Below are 18514 nucleotides of genomic sequence, written 5' to 3' on the forward strand. Positions count from 1 at the left end.
TTCACACTTTTAGTCCCACTATTTTGTAACACACACATGACTTGAAATTTAAAACAGTCACCATTTTAAAAGGATGGCAGTACAGAAATCTTCTTCAAAATGTATGAATTTATTATTTTGTATATCACTGATTAAAATAGCTGTCTTATACATCTGGAACCTAATCTTTATTTTTTTAGTTCTTCTGACAATATATATACAATTGTAGAGATGCCAGAAGGCATGCCTATATAAAAACAGGAAGACAGATTGATTATTACATTCCGAATATAATTTCTAGTAAATACAACTCCTCAAATAGTGCTACAGAATTATGAAGAGAGATCTTACTATTGGCTGATGCTTGATTAAACTTTTTTCACAAATTATTTCTTATGTTCAGAATGAAATTTTATAAACATATCACCACTGATCAGAGGCATCTTCTAGGAAAACAACAGCAAATTTAATACCTTCTTACTGAGATTTAATTCAGTCTGCAAAAATTACAGTTGCTGTTTTACCAATCTGAGAAACTCAGATGACACAGCGAAATTAGAGACCAGTATTACAGCAGATTTTAGTCATTGTTTTTTCTAACTGTACAGTCTTGCTTACCCTTGAAAAGCAGATTCACAAAGAATGGGAAAGGGTTATATGAAATAATCTGGATACATTAAAGGGGCACAGGAAGACATGACTAGACATGATGCTATTGGATGAGAGAGGTTAGTACTGCTACATATCAAGCATAAACACTGAAAGAATTTACCAGCTCATTACTTATGGCGAAGTAGGAGAGTGCAGATGTATGAAGGAAAGGTAGTTTGGGAGGAGGATAAGTAGGCAGACTGGGAAATAACTAGTAAAGAATCAGAGAAGGAAACCAATGACTTTATCTGGGTAAAGTGTGTGGACTGCATGCACTGCCCCACCAGGTGCTATAACAGTTAACAGAAATATTTTGCAAACCACTGACAGATATGTATGGTCTCAGGTGTTACAGTAAGCTTGGAGGAGGAATTGGATATCATGTGCACAAAGATATGCCTTGGTAAGGTACAGGCAATAATAAATGTTCTAGTATTATTAACATTCCAAGGAAACTTAAGAAAAGGATGATGCAGAGAAGGCTGGGTGGGGGGGGTGTGTTTTTTGTGCTCTTGCTGTCATTCCAGCAAGGACAGCATTTTGCATTTATGAACCTAACCCTCTCCCCAGTGGTGATGTGAGCACTCGTATTACTGCAAAGATTACCTAATCAGCCACATTCCATGCATGAATGTTCCCCCATGTCTACTGACAAGGGCTACCATCACTGGCTTGGGCAGCCACACTCATGTCATCCCAGTGTTGACCCCCCCTGCATTATGAGGCTCTAATCTGTAGCAGCGCCATGTCATCAGAGTTGTGGTATGAGCCAGGTGAGGACCACCCCCCCCCCCAGGATATGCATACCCATCATCTCTGTAGCTGTAGTCAAACCCCCAAGCCACTAGCCAACATCAGGTTACCTGAGCTTTATGCCACTGGTGCACTTAGCCAAAAGAATGCAAATAATTATGTCCACTTAGCAAGATTTGTGGAACAGTTTCTGCCATGCCGTCATACAATAGAGTCACAGTTGATAACACAAGCATTTGCTGACTATCACAACATAATTAGGATAAGAAAATAATGGCAGTATAATATTGCAAACAGAAGACAAGGACAGTTGTGCCATAATGTTATTCAGTTAATGATTCAAAATCTAGTTTAGATCGCAGCACAAATCAGTTTGTTGCTGTACTCTAATATATTAATCTAGCACTAAATAAGTCCACTCATATTAACAGCTGTATTTTTCTGCAAAAGGCTGGAGTAATGCTGTTGATGAATAGGGTTAATCATGATTTTTCCCCTCAGTGCCCAAACTCTTTAGGATAGTACTTTGCTCAGATGGTGAGTATCTTTCACCTGTAAAGTAAAACAAAACATCTCCTTGTGAGAACAACATGAAATAAACTTGAAACATATCATCATCTCTTTAAGTCTATTAATAAATGTTTATAAGATTCATCATATGTGGTACTGTGATTCTGTCAAAAAGATAGCAACAAATTTTCTGTAAATTACAAATAAAAAAATCCATGGAATATTTTTAAAAATACCTCAGTGAAGATAACAAGTAACTTTTATTTCCTGTTCAGTAAAATATTTTCCATTAAGGAACGGTAAGCCTCTTGTTCAAATAGTACTAAACAGTGAATAAACTGTGAGAAAGTGGGCACGTTATGCCAAGCCAAGATGTCAGATTCAGTGCACACATTGTTTAGATAGTAAGATTTAGATAGATGGACTGCAAGCAATAACAGAAAGGGTTGGCATGGCACCTAACCAGTTTAGCTAAGAACAACAAACTCCCTACCATTTTTGTAATTAGTGGAACATCTGGTAAATATTTTTTACCTTATTTAGGCATGATCTAGCAAGGTAGGCAGAGAGTCACATGCCATTTGCTTCAGATTCTTTATTCAGTGAAAATACAGTCAGATGAGATATGTTGCCTATTCTGTGATGAGCAGTGTAGAAAACAGATAATATAATCTACTGGCATTAAACACTAGGCAGGACGTCTTCAAGCCCATCTGAAAAACTAGTTATCTATCCCAAAATAAGGACATGGAGATGTTCAGGAAACTGATCTACATTCATGTATTCATGAAGACATACTGTTCTCACCTGCTGGGACATGTAACATAAGCCTTTCACATGAGATACTGTGAGCTGTTGCCTTGCATAATAGTGGACTTGCATGTCAGTTCACTGAAAGATAAACTAGATATCTCAGATTTCCTGACAGCAGTATCCAATGATGTTATTGTTGTAAAAGAAAAATGAATACATCTGTAATGTAGGAGAACCCTGCATTCATGTACAACTATCCAGATGTATTGATAGGAGAAATAATATAGAGAGGAGTTGTGGTATTGTATGAGGAAGTTGGGAGTGTCAGAAAAGTATGTAAGAGTGGTACAGGATATGTACGATGGTAGTGTGACAGCGGTGAGGTCTGCGCTGGGAGTGACAGATACATTTAAGGTGGAAGTGGGATTACATCAAGGATCAGCTTTGAGCCCTTTCTTATTTGCATTGGTGATAGACAGGTTGACAGATGAGATCAGACAGGAGTCCCCGTGGACTATGATGTTTGCAGGTGACATTGTGATCTGTAGTGAGAGTAGGGGAACAGGTAGAGGATACCCTGGAGAGATGGAGATATGCTCTAAAGAGAAGAGGAATGACGGTCAGCAGGATTAAGACAGAATATATGTGTGTGTGAATGAGAGGGAGACTAGAGGAATGGTGAGGACGCAAGGAGTAGAGGTGGCCAAGGTGATGAATTTAAATACTTGGGATCAATAGTTCAGAGTAATGGTGAGTGTGGAAGAGATGTGAAGAAGAGAGTACAGGCAGGATGGAGTGGGTGGAGAAGAGTGTCAGGAGTGATTTGTGACAGACGAGTACCAGTAAGAGTGAAAGGGAAGGTCTACAAGAGGGTAGTGAAACCAGCTATTTTATATGGGTTGAAGACAGTGGCATTGACAAAAAAGCAGGAGTTAGAGCTGGACAATGCAGAGTTAAAGATGTTAAGATTTGCACTGGGTGTGACGAGGGTGGACAGGATTAGGAATAAGTATATTAGCGGGTCAGCCCAGGTTGGAAGGTTTGGAGACAAAGCCAGAGAGGCAAGATTATGTTGGTTTGGACATGTGTGGAGGAGGGATGCTGAGTATATTGGGAAAACATGCTAAGGATGAAGCTACCAGGTAACAGGAAAAGAGGAAGGCCTAAGATAAGGTTTATGGATGTGGTGAGAGAGGATATGCAGGTGGTTGGTGTGACAGAGCAAGATGTATAGGACAGGAAGAAATGGAAACAGATGAGCCGCTGTGGCGACCCCTAATAGGAACAGCCGAAAGATGATGATGATAATACTATGTAGGGTGACACTAGTGCAGGGGTTTAGTAATGGCTATTGGATACAATATGAGAATTTTCCATATATATATATATATCAGTGATGCAAACAGTCGGACGATAATAAATGTATAGTCAAAGGCCCTTTATATGAACCTATTGTACCAAGGTTTTAGTCCATTAGGATTTATTCTCTGATTATGGATCTCAAAGATGTTTTGCTTCACTACTAATTGGTTTCTGCTCACATGCCTGCATACTTCAAAGTGTTGCTAGTAAACACTTAGCATCTGTGCTAAACAGCCAACTGCGATTGTTTATATATGTCTTCAATATGGCACAGTAATGTATGTGTTACATATGTGACTTGCAACATGGCTTGGAAGGTTGGCTTTCAGTAACACACCATCAAATTTTTCATACTTCCAACTGATATACCTCACTTCTCTGATTCTTCCTCATGGTGGGATTTTTGTATGGCATCCTAAAACTTAGACTCTGAAAAGCAACTGTGGGAAGTCATTGTGAAAAACTGAGGGGCAACCAGCCCAGACATATAGAATTTTGTAGATAATTATATGTATTGTAAATATTAATATAATCCACAGGCTTGTTTTACAAATGTAAAGAGAACTATATGTTATGATTAAACTATATGTTTTACTGAGCTTCAAAAATGCAACCACAGTGCACCCTACTGGAAGAAAGCTGTTAAATAAAACATTTTATAACTGTGTTTGATCTCAAGCTCAGAGACAGAATGTCTGAGCTAAGAGTTTCTTTCTATTGTTTTAAGACAAAGAAAATTACTAGGTTTCACATGTCAAGTGCCTTTTATTGCTGTGATTTCCTGACAGCTGTAGAAATGTAAAATTTTAAGTTCTGTGAGCCTGGGAAACCTCAGCAGGGGTGACAAAATTATGTAATATGAAATGACTCAGCAGTACTGTGTATTATCAGTTTAAGGACAGAAAGAAAGGAGAGCATTTTGTATCTTGTCTTGGATCTAGTAAGAACATCCACTCACCAGCACTTGCTTGCTGTGTATGTAAGTAGTATTTAGAACAGTGATTTCTCTTAGAGATAGATAGAATATAGCCAAATTAGTGTAGCTGTTTTCTATATTCATGTCAGAATATCCTACAGTATTGTTTTAAGGCATTTTCCTGTGATTTCTGAACTCTCTATAATATCATTGTGTTGACTTGATGAGTATTGTCTTGTGTTTTTATTATTTATTATTACATATTTTAAACCTTTCAACTGTGGCTGTTTTGTGTAGAGATAATTTAAGCTTTTAGTGTACTGTGCATGTATTTGGTGATACTGTACTTAGCCACTCCAGAATAGCCTTAGCTCTGGGTCATACTCAGTATTCGGATAACAGTGACATTACATGGTAAAATTGGTCACCCTTTGGGAAGGGCCTTATTAGTAGCTGATAAGTAGTGGTTGGTGGCAGTGATTTCTACCTTATGGTCTGGGCAAGAAGGGGGCATAGCTGGAGAGCCTGTGCCAGTCTTCCCCAGAAGTGTTTGTGTTTGTGTATGTAATTCAAATCTCAAAGTGTGTGTGTTTCAGCTACTTGGGCAGGGACACAAAGCACTGGCTGGACAAAGAGGGTGCTGGAGGTTTTAGCTTGACCACTAGGCTGAGATATGTACCCTATAGCTGTGCCAGTGGGGAGTTTTATTGAGGATCTGGAGAGAAAGGGAGAAACCAGCCCCAGACTGACTGTGTTCTCTGTGTGCTATTAAGGGAAACTGTACTTTACTGTGAGTGTACTTGTTATCCCCCCAGTGTGCGCGCCCCTCACTGGTGCTAGTTAGGATTGAGGCTCCTTGATTACTGGGCCAGTGCATGGGTGTCACATATTAATTGTTTGGCAGTTATGGGATATCCACATCAAATATTAATTGTTTGATTGTGGTGAGTTAGCCACATCACATACTAAATGGCTTGTAGTGGTGTGGACACTGAATTCCTGTAGCTTGTGTACAGTGATCACTGAAGGTGTTTTTGTACTCTAAATCAGCCACACAGTTAGCATTCTGAGTTCAAAACAGTGTAAGGAACTTCTCTGTGTGGAAGATTTTCAGTCCAAATATCTCTAGTTAATCACTGTATAATAATCAGATCAGACAATAGTAGTAGAAATAGCGAACCTAAACTCATCTTAAGTAAAAAAAAAATACAAAATATATAATTTGAAATATTGTTCAGAATTACTAAGTATTCAAAAGTAATCCAAGCAAGGCAGGCAGTCTGTTTCCAGTCGAAAATCCTTTATTAAGTAGACAGACAAGCGATTCAAGTAAAACAAAAATAGAGTAATAGTTTCCTCACAAGCTTTCCAAATATATATATATATATATATATATATATATATATATATATATATACTTTTTTCAGGCACGGAAGTGGTTTATTGTGCTGTAAAACAAAGTTTTATTGGTACACATGTTAAATTCACATCCCTTCCCCCATCAGTGTGACATTCGAGCTGGTCCTGCCCTACTTAGTAGCTGTCATAATAATATAACCCTTATGTACTTTAAATAAAATGTATAATGATGTGGTACCTCTTATTTAACCAGATTACTAAGTAGATTATTATGACTGTGATTTTATCCAAGACAATATACTACATGGCTGGAAATATATCAACCTTAGTCCATTTGGCAATCAAATAATATATATATATATATATATATATATATATATATATATATATATATATATATATACACACACACACATATATATATATATATATATATATACATATATATATATATATATATATATATATATATATATATATATATATATATATACACACATATATATATATATATATATCTATGTATATATATATATATATATATATATATATATATATATATATATATATATATATATATATATATATATATATACACAAACATATACACTTTGCATGTAAAAAAATCAATTGTAAAAATCGTATTCTATTTTCATAACCTATTGTTAACAAAGATAGCTTTCGCCCTTCTAGACTTCTTCAGGTCTGTGTACAAGAACTCTGAAAACTATCTATAAAACTATTATTGTATAATTAGTTAGTATTGTTATTACACATCATTTTGAATAAAGTGGAAAAAAGAGAACAAGAAAAAGAAAAATAATAAGAAAAAATGTATGATGATGGAAACAAAATATGCACTTAAATTAAAACTGATTTAAAATGGCATTTAAAACCAAGTGGTAGAATCAAATAAAATAAAATAAAATTAGTCATGTAAACAATGTGGCAGTTTTCTAAGCTCCAGTACACTTTTAATTGAACAGTAGTAGTTTAGTTCAGGCTTCCCAAAAGAGTTCAGCTTTAATTGCCACATGAGTTCATGTTTCTCCAGAATATTTGGAATGTCTCCTTCAAGATCAGCCATGTTTATGCAATCCAGGATCTGGAACTTAAAATCTGTGTGTCTTTTATGAAGAGAAAGGTGTTTGGCTAGCACATTATTTTTACATCCATAGCGAATTTCTGACAGATGACATGAAGTCCTACGCTTAAGTTTATTTGCAGTCTTTTTCATGGGGGAAGATCCAGTGATCCAGTATGTTACAGATTTGATTATAATGTGTTTGAATAATAATATATTTGAGTTTAATGGCAGTCTATATAGACAATTACAAGGGACAGCCATGGGGGCAGTGTTCGCCCCCACTTATGCGAATATATTTATGGGATATTTTGAAAGTCAGTATATTTATACTAGTGAGTTTTCTAAAAGGTATGTAGTTAAATATTATCGATTTATAGATTACTTGATTTTTATATGTAAAGTGGGACAAAATCAAGTTAGAGAATTTATTGATAAACTACATATTAATGATGTAGGGGTCAGTTTTGATGGGTTACAAATAGGTAGTGAGGTTCATTACTTGGACGCAAGCATAAAAGGTACGAAGGGCACTTTTCTTAAACAAGTATACACAGAAAGTTTTCAGAAACAAATTTTGTTCTACATGGGGATAGTTGTCATCCTCCCCATACCATGAAGTCTATCCCATATGGTGAATTTCTCAGGGTAAAAAGGTTATGTAATGACCCGATGGATATCGAGAGGGAAATGAAAGAAACTTTTCTTAAATTTTGTAGTAGAGGATATGAAAAGGCAGATGTAGAAAAGGGAATGGAGAGGGTGACCAATAATAAAAGAGGTAGTGGACAAGGTAAAAGAAGGAGTAATAGTAAACAAAAGTGTATATATTTTACATCAACATATTCTATATTTTCAGAGATAGTGAAAGAACAAGTTAAATATTTGTGGACTTGGTTGAAAAGAGAAACTGATTTTTTGCAAAATAAAAACATAAGCTTTTCCTTTAGGAGAGGTAGAAGCATAAAAGATGTTTTGGTCCATGGAAAATTTAATGTGCCCACTACAAGGATAGTTACATCTTTAGATATGGTGGGAACATCCCCATGTGGAAAGTGCAGTATATGTAAGTTTATAGTGAAAGAATTTACATGTATAAATGGAAAAAAAATTCAATCAAAAGGAACATACAGTTGCAATACAGAAATAATTATATATGGTTTAAAATGTCCTTGTCAGAAATTCTATGTGGGGGAAAGTAAAAGACAATTTGCATGTAGGCTTAAAGAACATATAACAGACATGAGGAAATATAAATTAACAAGCCCTGTAGCAATTAATTTTAAAGAATTTCTTAATAGTAACCCAGAGGGACTGCAAGCAACTATATTAGATAGGATAGAAATTAATTCATATATGACGGACCAACAAGTTAAAAATCTGTTAAGAAAAAAAGAGACTATGTTGATCTTAAAATTTGATACTATGAGCCCTAGGGGCTTGAATCAGGAATGTACATGGAAAAGTTTGCTTTGAGACAATTAAGTGTATTTTAATTGAATTATTGTTTTTTATTACGTGATTTAGTAATTGAGTATATAAGGATGAACTGAAATATGTGTATGTGTACTGTTTTAAAGGCTTTTCTTAGCCGAGGTGCTAGAGAAATACAGATTTTTGTGGAATTTATTAAACAAAATTAGTTTTGGATCTCTGGTTTGCTGCGTGTGGTACTTGTGTTTTCTATCTGCTGTCCAAGAAGTGGTTGGAATTATTTATAGTCTTGCCCACATAAAATGCATCACATTCATTGTACTGTACCCTGTAAATTATTTTTGTAGTGTTACAGTCACCCCTGCACTGGTCTTAATAATTTTCTTTAAATAAGGGCAATAAAAATGATCACTTTGCTGTATAAATATACAAAATGTACAATTAGTTTCACATCTTTTAGTGTTTCTCTCATATGGTCTAGGTTTAAATTCAACAAAACTTCTAATATTTCTGGCCTTCCTATAAACAAAAGATGGGGATTCACCTAAGATGTTAATCAGAAAAGGGTTTCCTGTGACAATGGCCCAGTTTTCTTCAATAACATTTTTAATACTGTGATAATCCAAAGTGTATGTCAGGATGCAGCTATTTTTGCATTTATTATTCTCTGTGGAATTTCTTAACTTTCTCCTACTGGGGAGGTTGAGTGAAGGTGCTTCAATCCTTTTCAGTTCTATAATGGGTTCCAGGATGTTTTTTAACATCTGACTTTCATAGCCTCTCAGTAGAAAATCATTCTCTAAGTTGTTCAGGTTTCTCAAAAATGGTTCCATCTCTGTGGTAATTCTAGTTAATCTATAGCCCTGGGACTTGAGTACATTATACTTGTTTTTGTAGGATGTAGACTTTTACTGTGGAATAATACGTTGACCCTCATTGGTTTTCTGAATAGATCAGTGGTGATTATGTTATTGTTGGTGTCCTTGGATATCTGCATATCTAAAAAGTGGTTGAAGTTACTTACACTGTTTTGTGTTTGGACGCACTATACTTGTTAATGGGTTGTTTGAGACTTCGGGGATACCACGAAGATTACTTTTTTTTTTTGGAACATTCAGAGTTCAGATCACAACTGTTTTATTTATTTTGTTAGCTTAGTTAGTCAGGGAGAGCAGGCTAGCATGTCAGCATATTAGTATGGCAAGCTGCCAAGGAGCCAGTTGGCTGAGATGTGCCAGGCCAAAGGACTGGTGCATGGAAACCTGACTAAAGCAAACGTGATTGCAGCTTTGGTCCCAGCTGCATCAGAAAATAGCAACCAGGAGGATGATCAGACTGGCCGTGGAGATGTACAACACTCAGGGAATGGACAGCTCAACTTTTTGGCAGAGGACTTAAAAATCCATCTGGAGTTAAAGATACTTGAGTTGGAGGCCAGGCATTTGGAAATAAAAGCTGAATAGAAGGACAGGCAGAGGCAACATGAAAAGGAGATGCTGACTCTTCGCCAGTGTCATGGAGGTAATGGGGAAGGGAGTAACCAGACTCCAGAAGCACAAAAGGTCAGTAAATTTCTTCCACAATTTACAGAGGGGAATAATTTTGATAGTTTCATTCATATGTTTGAGAGGGTATGTATTTTTTTTTATTTTATTTTATTTTACATTTGTTAACCGGGGGTGTCTGACTGAGCCGAAACGGCCCTTTTTCAGAAGATGTCCGGGGAGAAAAGCTCCACAAAGAAAAATTACAGACACATTTAGTTATTTAGACATTATCAGTATACACGCAAATTACAAAAGACATGTTTTTACAGTGGTATGCAGCACATCAGCAGTTACAGTGGAGAGAACAAACAAAAAAATATTAATTTAAAAATAAAGGTAATTAATAGATTTGTGGTGTACAGCTGAAATTTGGAACATAGGTAGGATACATACATAGTACACAGGTACAGTACATACATTGTAGATTAGCCATTGTTTGTGAGTAAGATTGAAAAGTGTTATCAAGTGCTCTAGAATTAGTATGTATACCTTATCTGCTTTCACTAGCCTGGGGAGCAATCATGGCACTGCCAACTTTGCTTGAGATGTTAAGAATCAAAAAAACGAGTCCAGAGTACAGTCAAGTGCAGCAAAAAATGTACAAGGTAGAAGTATAAACTGCACGCAGACTTACAGAGCAGATACTTTAATAAAACAAAAAAGCAAAGGTAAGTGCTTTCACGATTCACAGATCGCTTCTTTGGATAATTGCACTTGCTAAAAACATTAATTTAAATAGTAGCTTACCATCACAGCTTAAAATCATTAACCAATTAACTAAGCTAATAATTTAATAAGAAACTAAAAAAGAAAGGGAAAAATTGCAGAAACTTTTATAAAGGACATCTTCAAAACAAATGGTATGTTAAAAACAAAAACTGATTATAAAGTAGTACAAAACTACTTGTGTTTAAGAGGGTGTGCTTTCAAAAAGGGTTTTAAAGAAAACATATTGTTCAACCCAGGATATTTTTCTGCATTTAACAAGAGGATCCACTTTTGCTCAGCAGCCTCTGTTTGATTCTTTATATCACCCCCTTTATTGGAACAAATGAGAACTTGTAAAATTAAAAACTTAAAACGATGTGTCGAGTCAGTATTCATAAAATGTATTGCCAATGCATTTGTTTCCTTTTTGTTTCTAATGTCTGTTATGTTCTAAAACTCTGTCTTTGAAGGTTCTATGTGTTTTTCCAACATAATAAGCATGACATTTTTGGCAGAAGGCAAAATGAACAACATTCTCAGTTCTGCAATCTGCATAATGATGTTAAGAGATTTTAAAGTGACATGAAGGATGTATATACAGTGCTTGACTATAAATGAACTTACAAGCAGAACAATTTCTGCATGGGAAAGTGCCTATCCTCGTGGACTTAGGTGCATGTGGATGCGCTGACTTATGGCACAGATGTTGTTTTAATGATTTATTATTTTTAAAAGAAAATGAGGGTGTTTCACCAAACTTTTCAATAAAACCTGGATTGTCACGTAAAATATTCCAATTTTTCTTGATAATATTGCAATAGTTATCAATATCATTAGAATATTGCAAAACAACTCTTAAAGTTTTCTGAAGTGTTACCAGATGATGTGGATGGAAGGAATTCATCACTAGAAAAATTAAAAAAATAGTTTGCACCTAGTAGATCTCTGTGTCCATGCTTCCTTAATAAACAGGTCCACTTCGGATTCAGAATAGCCTCTTTCTAAAAATTCAGATTTTAGTTCTGTGACGGCATTGCTAGCTTCCATATCATTATTGTGCAACCTTAAAGTTCTATAAATTTGACCTTTAACCAAATTTTTAGTAACATGTTTGTGGTGCATGCTCCTTTTGTGTAGAAGAGTATTTTTTCTAATTGGCTTCTTGTAAATACTACTATTAACCTTCTGTAAGTCAGACTTATCAAGAGAGACATCTAAGAATTCTATATGATAGTATGAATGTTGATACGTGAACCTGAGAAAACTGGTAGTATTATGTAAAAAAAGTGACAAAACAATCTAGTTCAATAGTGCTACCTTTCCACAACATATAAACATCATCGACAAATTGTACATACCAGACGATGTTATCAAAAAACTCATTAGCAGGTGTAAAAATGGCTGCATGCTCCCAATGTGCTAGAACAAGATTGGTGTAGCTACTGGCACAGGCTGTGCCCATAGCCACGCCAGTCTTTTGAAGGCAAATATCATTTTCAAAAACAAAAACATTATTTTCGAGAACTATTTCTAACAGAGCACAAAGTAGTGTGACTTTATTACTAGAAAAACACTTATTGGTTATGAGATAATCTCTAATCATCTCTATACCCACATCATTGGGAATACAAGTAAAAAGTGACTCAACGTCTAATGTAACTAACAAAAATAAATTCACAGTCGATAGTTGAGAGTCGATTACACAGTCTCTCTAAGAAAGACTTAGCATCTTTTAAAATAGTGTGACAGGTATCTAGGACTGGATGTAAATTATTCTCTAAAAAGATGGAAAGTGGTTCCGTGCACCAGCCTGTGCCGGCCACAATGGGCCTCATAGGTGGGATTGTTTTGTTTTTGTGTATTTTTGGCAGTCCATATATAGATGGAATAAGAGGATGAGCTACGTTAAAGAATTCAAATAATTATTCATTTATAAGCTTGGTCATCAACAAATCGAACACTAGGAAAGAGACTTTTTCCATGACGTCATTTGCAGTAAATCTTGTTATATGTTGATAAGTACTTGAATCATTTAACAACAACAGCATTTGATTAATGTAAAGAACTTTATCTAAAATCACTATTCCCCCACTTTTGTCAGCAGGTTTAATAACAATTGACTGTCGATCTTGAAGTTCATTCAAAGCTGTGATGTCATCACTAGACATATTATAGAAGTTACAATGTGTTCTTGCCCTAAAAAGCTGTCTAAATTCATATTCACACACATTTATAAAAGATTGAACTACTGATCAAAATTAGGGCTGAAAGTACTAGGTTTTTTATAAGGATGAATATTACTGTTTCTATCTCCAGCAAAAATAGTTTTAAGCATTAAGTTTCTACCTAAAAGTCTCAGGTCTTTGAGCATCTCTGCATGGTCTGCTCTCTTAGAGGGAATAAAAGAAGCCATTGTTCAATAATGCTAATTGCTCAGTAGTAAGTTCAATAGATGAAATGTTAAAAATGGCACCTGTATCTACTGGCGTCTTCTTTTCACCATTGGTTGATTTCTGTCTATACTCACAGGCCGTTGTGTGCTTCCCTTTCTTGTGCTGCTCCTTGATTGACTTTTCATGGGTAGAGGGCTTTCTAGTAAAAAAAAATGCTGGTAAAGCTGTTATCCTTCGGTCCAACTGAAGCACTACTACCTTTAGTGGCTTCATTTGGAACAGATGATCTTGTAATATTTGAATTGCAATTACTTACTTTAGAAGATGTAGTTTCGTTAGAATCGTTAGGAGCACTACTATTCAATAAAGGGGATGCTTGCTCCATAACAGAAGTAGTCGCTAAGCAGCGTTCATTATTAGTACTGCCATTACTAAGTGCACTTTCGTGCTGTTGATCCATAGCAATTTCCGTTCGTTCTGAACATGGGGGCGTTGGCATTGCATTAGTATCATGATACAGCCTGTGTGATTGGTTTTCTTGTTGACTGACAGAATTTGATGGTTGTCTGCTGTTGAAATCTTTGGGCCAAGTGAACACATGCTGGTTCTGAAAATCCTTGTGATCTCTCTGCAGCTTTTCAACCTTTGTAAGCTGCAGGCGCTTTTCATATGAGACAATATTGTCTTGCAAAACATCCAATTTGTCACCTATAACACTAGGAGTGAATCGTTTAAAAATTATATCTTGACGTAAGAATCTCATCTCTAAGATCATTTTCCATAGGAAGAAAGAAATTTGTAAGTAAGTTGATATAGATTTTTCTAGTGATTAATTGCTTCCATCCACATCATCTGGTAACACTTCAGAAAACTTTAGAGTTGTTTTGTAATATTCTAGTGATATTGATAACTATTGCAATATTAGCAAGACAAATTGGAATATTTTACGTGACAATCCAGGTTTTATTGAAAAGTTTGGTGAAACACTCTCATTTACTTTTAAAAATAATAAATCATTAAAACAACATCTGTGCCATAAATCAGCGCATCCACATGCACCTAAGTCCATGAGGATAGGCACTTTCCCATGCAGAAATTGTTCTGCTTGTAAGTTCATTTACAGTCAAGCACTGTATATACATCCTTCATGCCACTTTAAAATCTTTTTACATCATTATGCAGATTGCAGAACTGAGAATGTTGTTCATTTTGCCTTCTGCCAAAAATGTCATGCTTATTATATTGGATAAACAAATAGAACCTTCAAAGACAGAGTTTTAGAACATAATAGAGACATTAGAAACAAGAAGGAAACAAATGCATTGGCAGTACATGTTATGAATACTGACTCGACACATAGTTTTAAGTTTTTAATTTTACAAGTCCTCATTTGTTCCAATAGAGGGGGTGATATAAAGAATCAAACAGAGGCTGCTGAGCAAAAGTGGATCCTCTTGTTAAATGCAGAAAAACATTCTGGGTTGAACAATATGTTTTCTTTAAAACCCTTTTTGAAAGCACTCCCTCTTAAACACAAGTAGTTATATACTACTTTATAATCAGTTTTTGTTTTTAACATCCCATTTGTTTTTAAGATGTCCTTTTATAAAAGTTTCTGTGATTTTTCCCTCTCTTTTTTAATATCTTATTAAATTATTAGCTTAGTTAATCTGGTAATGATTTTAAGCTGTGATGGTAAGCTACTATTTAAATGAATGTTTTTAGCAAGTACAATTGTCTGAAGAAGCGACCTGTGAGTTGTGAAAGCACTTACCTTTGCTTTTATGTTGTTTTATTAAAGTTTCTGCTCTGTAAGTCTACGTGCAGTTTATACTTCTACCTTCTTGCTTGAGATGTTGCCTGATGAGGTCTTTAAAGGAGGCTTTGGATGATGTGTTTTGAATGCTAGTGAGGACAGAGTTTTATTTTTTAACCACTGAACTAGTATATAGTGCATCTCCAAAGCTATTGTAGCTGTTGGTGACTTCTATTAGTAGTTTGCTTGATGATCTAAGAGGCCTTTTGGCTGAGTGATGTTGTACTAGGTTTTTGAGGGCAGGACACTTATTGGGGAGGTAATAGATAGAATGACAGAGGCAGAGCTGATTGTAGGTTAGGAGGTTGGGCAGTTCAAGCCAGTGGAGCTGTCTCAAAGCAGTACAGTGATGAGTTCTATATTAGCAATTTGCAGCAAAGCGGGCAATTCTGTTATAGCAGGCTTCCATTTTGCTTAGTTCAGTGTTGTTGAGATTAGTCAGAATGGGAGATGCATAGAGTAGGGTGGATAGAAGTTGGGAGCGAGCAATGGCTGATTTTGTGTTGTTGGTAAGAAATGGTTTGATACGGTAGAGTGATCCCAGTTTGGCATGTACTTTTTTAATAGTTAAGTTGAGATGACTATCAAATTTTAGGTGGGAGTCTATGGTTATTCCCAATATCTTAGCCTGTGCCACTGGAGCGACTGGAGTAGCATTTGTGGAGTAGATAGTGAATTGACTGTTATCAGTGTTTTTGTTAGAACTGATTATAATCATAAGCTGGGTTTTCTTTGGATTGAGGATAAGATGGGCTTTGATAAGGTAGTTTTCAGCATCAGAGAATGCTAGTTGAGTTGTTTGCAGGAGGGTGTGAATGTTTTGTGCAGCACAGATTAAGGTAGTGTCATCTGCATACTGAATGATAGATGCATGCTGTGTGGGGGTATGGAGGTCATTTGTGAAGACTGAATAGTAGTGAAACTTAAGAAAAAACCCTGTGGAACTCCTATAGTTATGGGAAGCTGAGGAGAGAGAGAATTTTCCCTTTCACAGCTTGGTAACTGTCAGTTAAGTAGCTTTGGAACCAGGTACGAGTGGAATTTGATAGGTGATATTGGTTTAGTTTGTTTAGCAGGATTTGGTGTGAGACTGTGTCAAATGCTTTGGACATATCCAAAAAAAGAGTTGACACTTGTAGGCCTTCATTTTTGAGATAGTTTACTGTGTCTGTGAAGCAGAGGAGGGCTGTAGTGGTACTATGGGCAGGCCTGAAACCATGCTGAGTAGGTGACAGGATGTTGCTGTCTAGGAGATAGTTTAGCATCTGGGTATGGATGCATTTTTCTAGGATTTTGGCCAGGGGGGAGAGTAAAGCAATGGGTCTGTAGTTATTAAGTTCAGTGTGGAGGTCTTGCCTTTATGTATGGGTGTAACATAGGATGTTTTCCAGAGTTTGGGCACATAGTTTTCAACAAGTGATCTGTTTATGAGAGTGGAGACTGGGATAGCAATAGCATCTGTTGTCAGTTTCAAGAAATAGCTGGAGAGTAGGTTGGCTGCTGTTGATGAGGTTTTTAGTTAGGAAAGCATGCTTTTGATTGAAGTGGTGGAAACTGTTTTGAGGGTAAAGCTTGTATTAGTGTTATTTGTGTTGGGGGGATAGTGAGGAAGGAATTGTCCTGTGATACTAAAGATAGAATTGGGCTCACAAAGTGGGAGTTGAATTGTGTTTCGATGGGAACTTTAGTGTCAGGGGTAGTTGGTTTGGGGGTAGCCTTTTGGGTGGATTTTAGTAGATGGTTTACATTTTTCCCAAATTCTTGGGGGTTGTGTTGGTATTTAGTTTGTAATGTTGTGTAGTAGGATTTATTTGTCCAGCCTAATGCATTTTTTGCATGGTTTTGCAGTTCTTGGTACTTAGTTAGGCTTTGTGTTTCTTTGTTTTTTGATAGTAAAGCCAGGCAGTGTCTCTGGACTTGAGGATTTGTTTGGTTTCTTTACTGAGCCAGGGGTTTGTAGAGGTTCTAACCTTGATTTTGCTCAATGGAGTGACAGTGTCTAGGTGTTGTAGAAATGTTTTGTTGAAATATGCTACAGCCTGGTCAAGTGGGAGGGTTTTTAGGGGGGTCTAGTCAGAGTTACAGAGTAAAGTGTTGAGGACCTTAGGAGAGAATTTTTTGTGTTTCTAGTGGATATATAGTTAGTGGTTTTGCATATGCTTGTTCTGCTACGTATAAAGTATATTATGTTGTGGTCACTTAAGGTGTCTGGGAGACTGCCTGTGTGAGGGTACAATGTGGGGTTGTTAGTTAGGACCCAGTCAAGGATGGATTCCCTTTTAGATTTTTTTATCACATCTAGTTGGAATTTGGACTAGCTGCTGGTAGCCATTGAGATTTATTAGATTATTTGGTGGTTCTGATATACAGGTGAACCAATCTAGGTTGAAGTCCCCCAGAATAAGGGTTTCTTGTGAGTATGTGGAAGAACACCAGGATAAGAAGTCTTCAAGGCTAGCAGGTGTATTACCGGGTGGAATATAGATCACAATTGTGGTGATGACCTTTTTAGGATGAAGTTGAAGTTGTGAGATGAGTATGTCCCACTTATTGGGGGAGGGGTAGAAGTTTGGTAATTGATGGACAGTTAAGTTGGACTTGTACAGTAAGGCAGTTCCACCATCTTTATGAAGTGGTCTGTCTTGTCTAATGATATTGTAGCCAGTAGGGAGAACTTCTGAGTTAGCTATGTTTTTATTTAGCCAGGTTTCTGTTAAAGCAACTATGTCTGGGGAGTAGTGTGCTATTGTGGTCTGGAGTTCAGGTATTTTATTTTTGATACTTCTAATATTAATATTTAGCATTAAAAGATGGTTGGCTTTGCTGCTGTTGTTGATTTGCCCAGGGATGAAGAAAGTGGGGGTGTTATGTTCTGACTTTTGTGTTGGAGCAGTTTGTGTTGGACAGGATGGATTTGGGCCTGGGTTGGGGTGGATATCCCCACTTATGGTGAGCCTGGTGTTAACATGGTGATACAGATGTTGGAGTTTGGTGAGGAGTGTGAGAAAGTATTGTGTTTTTTTTGAGTAGGAATGAGAGCATATGTGTTTAATTCTGAATCGGTCTGTTATGTAGTTCTTGAACAATTGTGGGCAGATATTATTATAATGTGTGGTGTCTGTATATGAGAGTGCATAATGTAGTGTTGTGCTACTAAGTTTAGGGATATTGCTAGAGTGATAACTTGTGGTGTTGTAAAGAATTATGAGAAGACAGACTAGACTTAGTTGTGTGATAGTCATGGTTATA

General features: G+C 36.2%; 1 protein-coding gene across 1 annotated transcript in view; it reads right to left on the reverse strand.

The window, feature by feature from the left end:
- Window positions 1–88: 88 nt before the first annotated feature.
- The window catches only part of LOC122799376 (major histocompatibility complex class I-related gene protein-like), a 647776-nt gene continuing 629350 nt past the window's right edge, over window positions 89–18514 (reverse strand). Inside the window, exon 6 of the mRNA XM_044068388.1 lies at window positions 89–1935. Coding sequence (XP_043924323.1) covers window positions 1862–1935 — 74 coding nt within the window. The 3' untranslated portion in view covers window positions 89–1861. The remainder of the gene's footprint in view (window positions 1936–18514) is intronic.

This window comes from Protopterus annectens, chromosome 1.part0, assembly GCF_019279795.1.
Source record: "Protopterus annectens isolate FY-2018-M chromosome 1.part0, PAN1.0, whole genome shotgun sequence".
Classification (NCBI taxonomy): Eukaryota; Metazoa; Chordata; order Ceratodontiformes; family Protopteridae; genus Protopterus; species Protopterus annectens.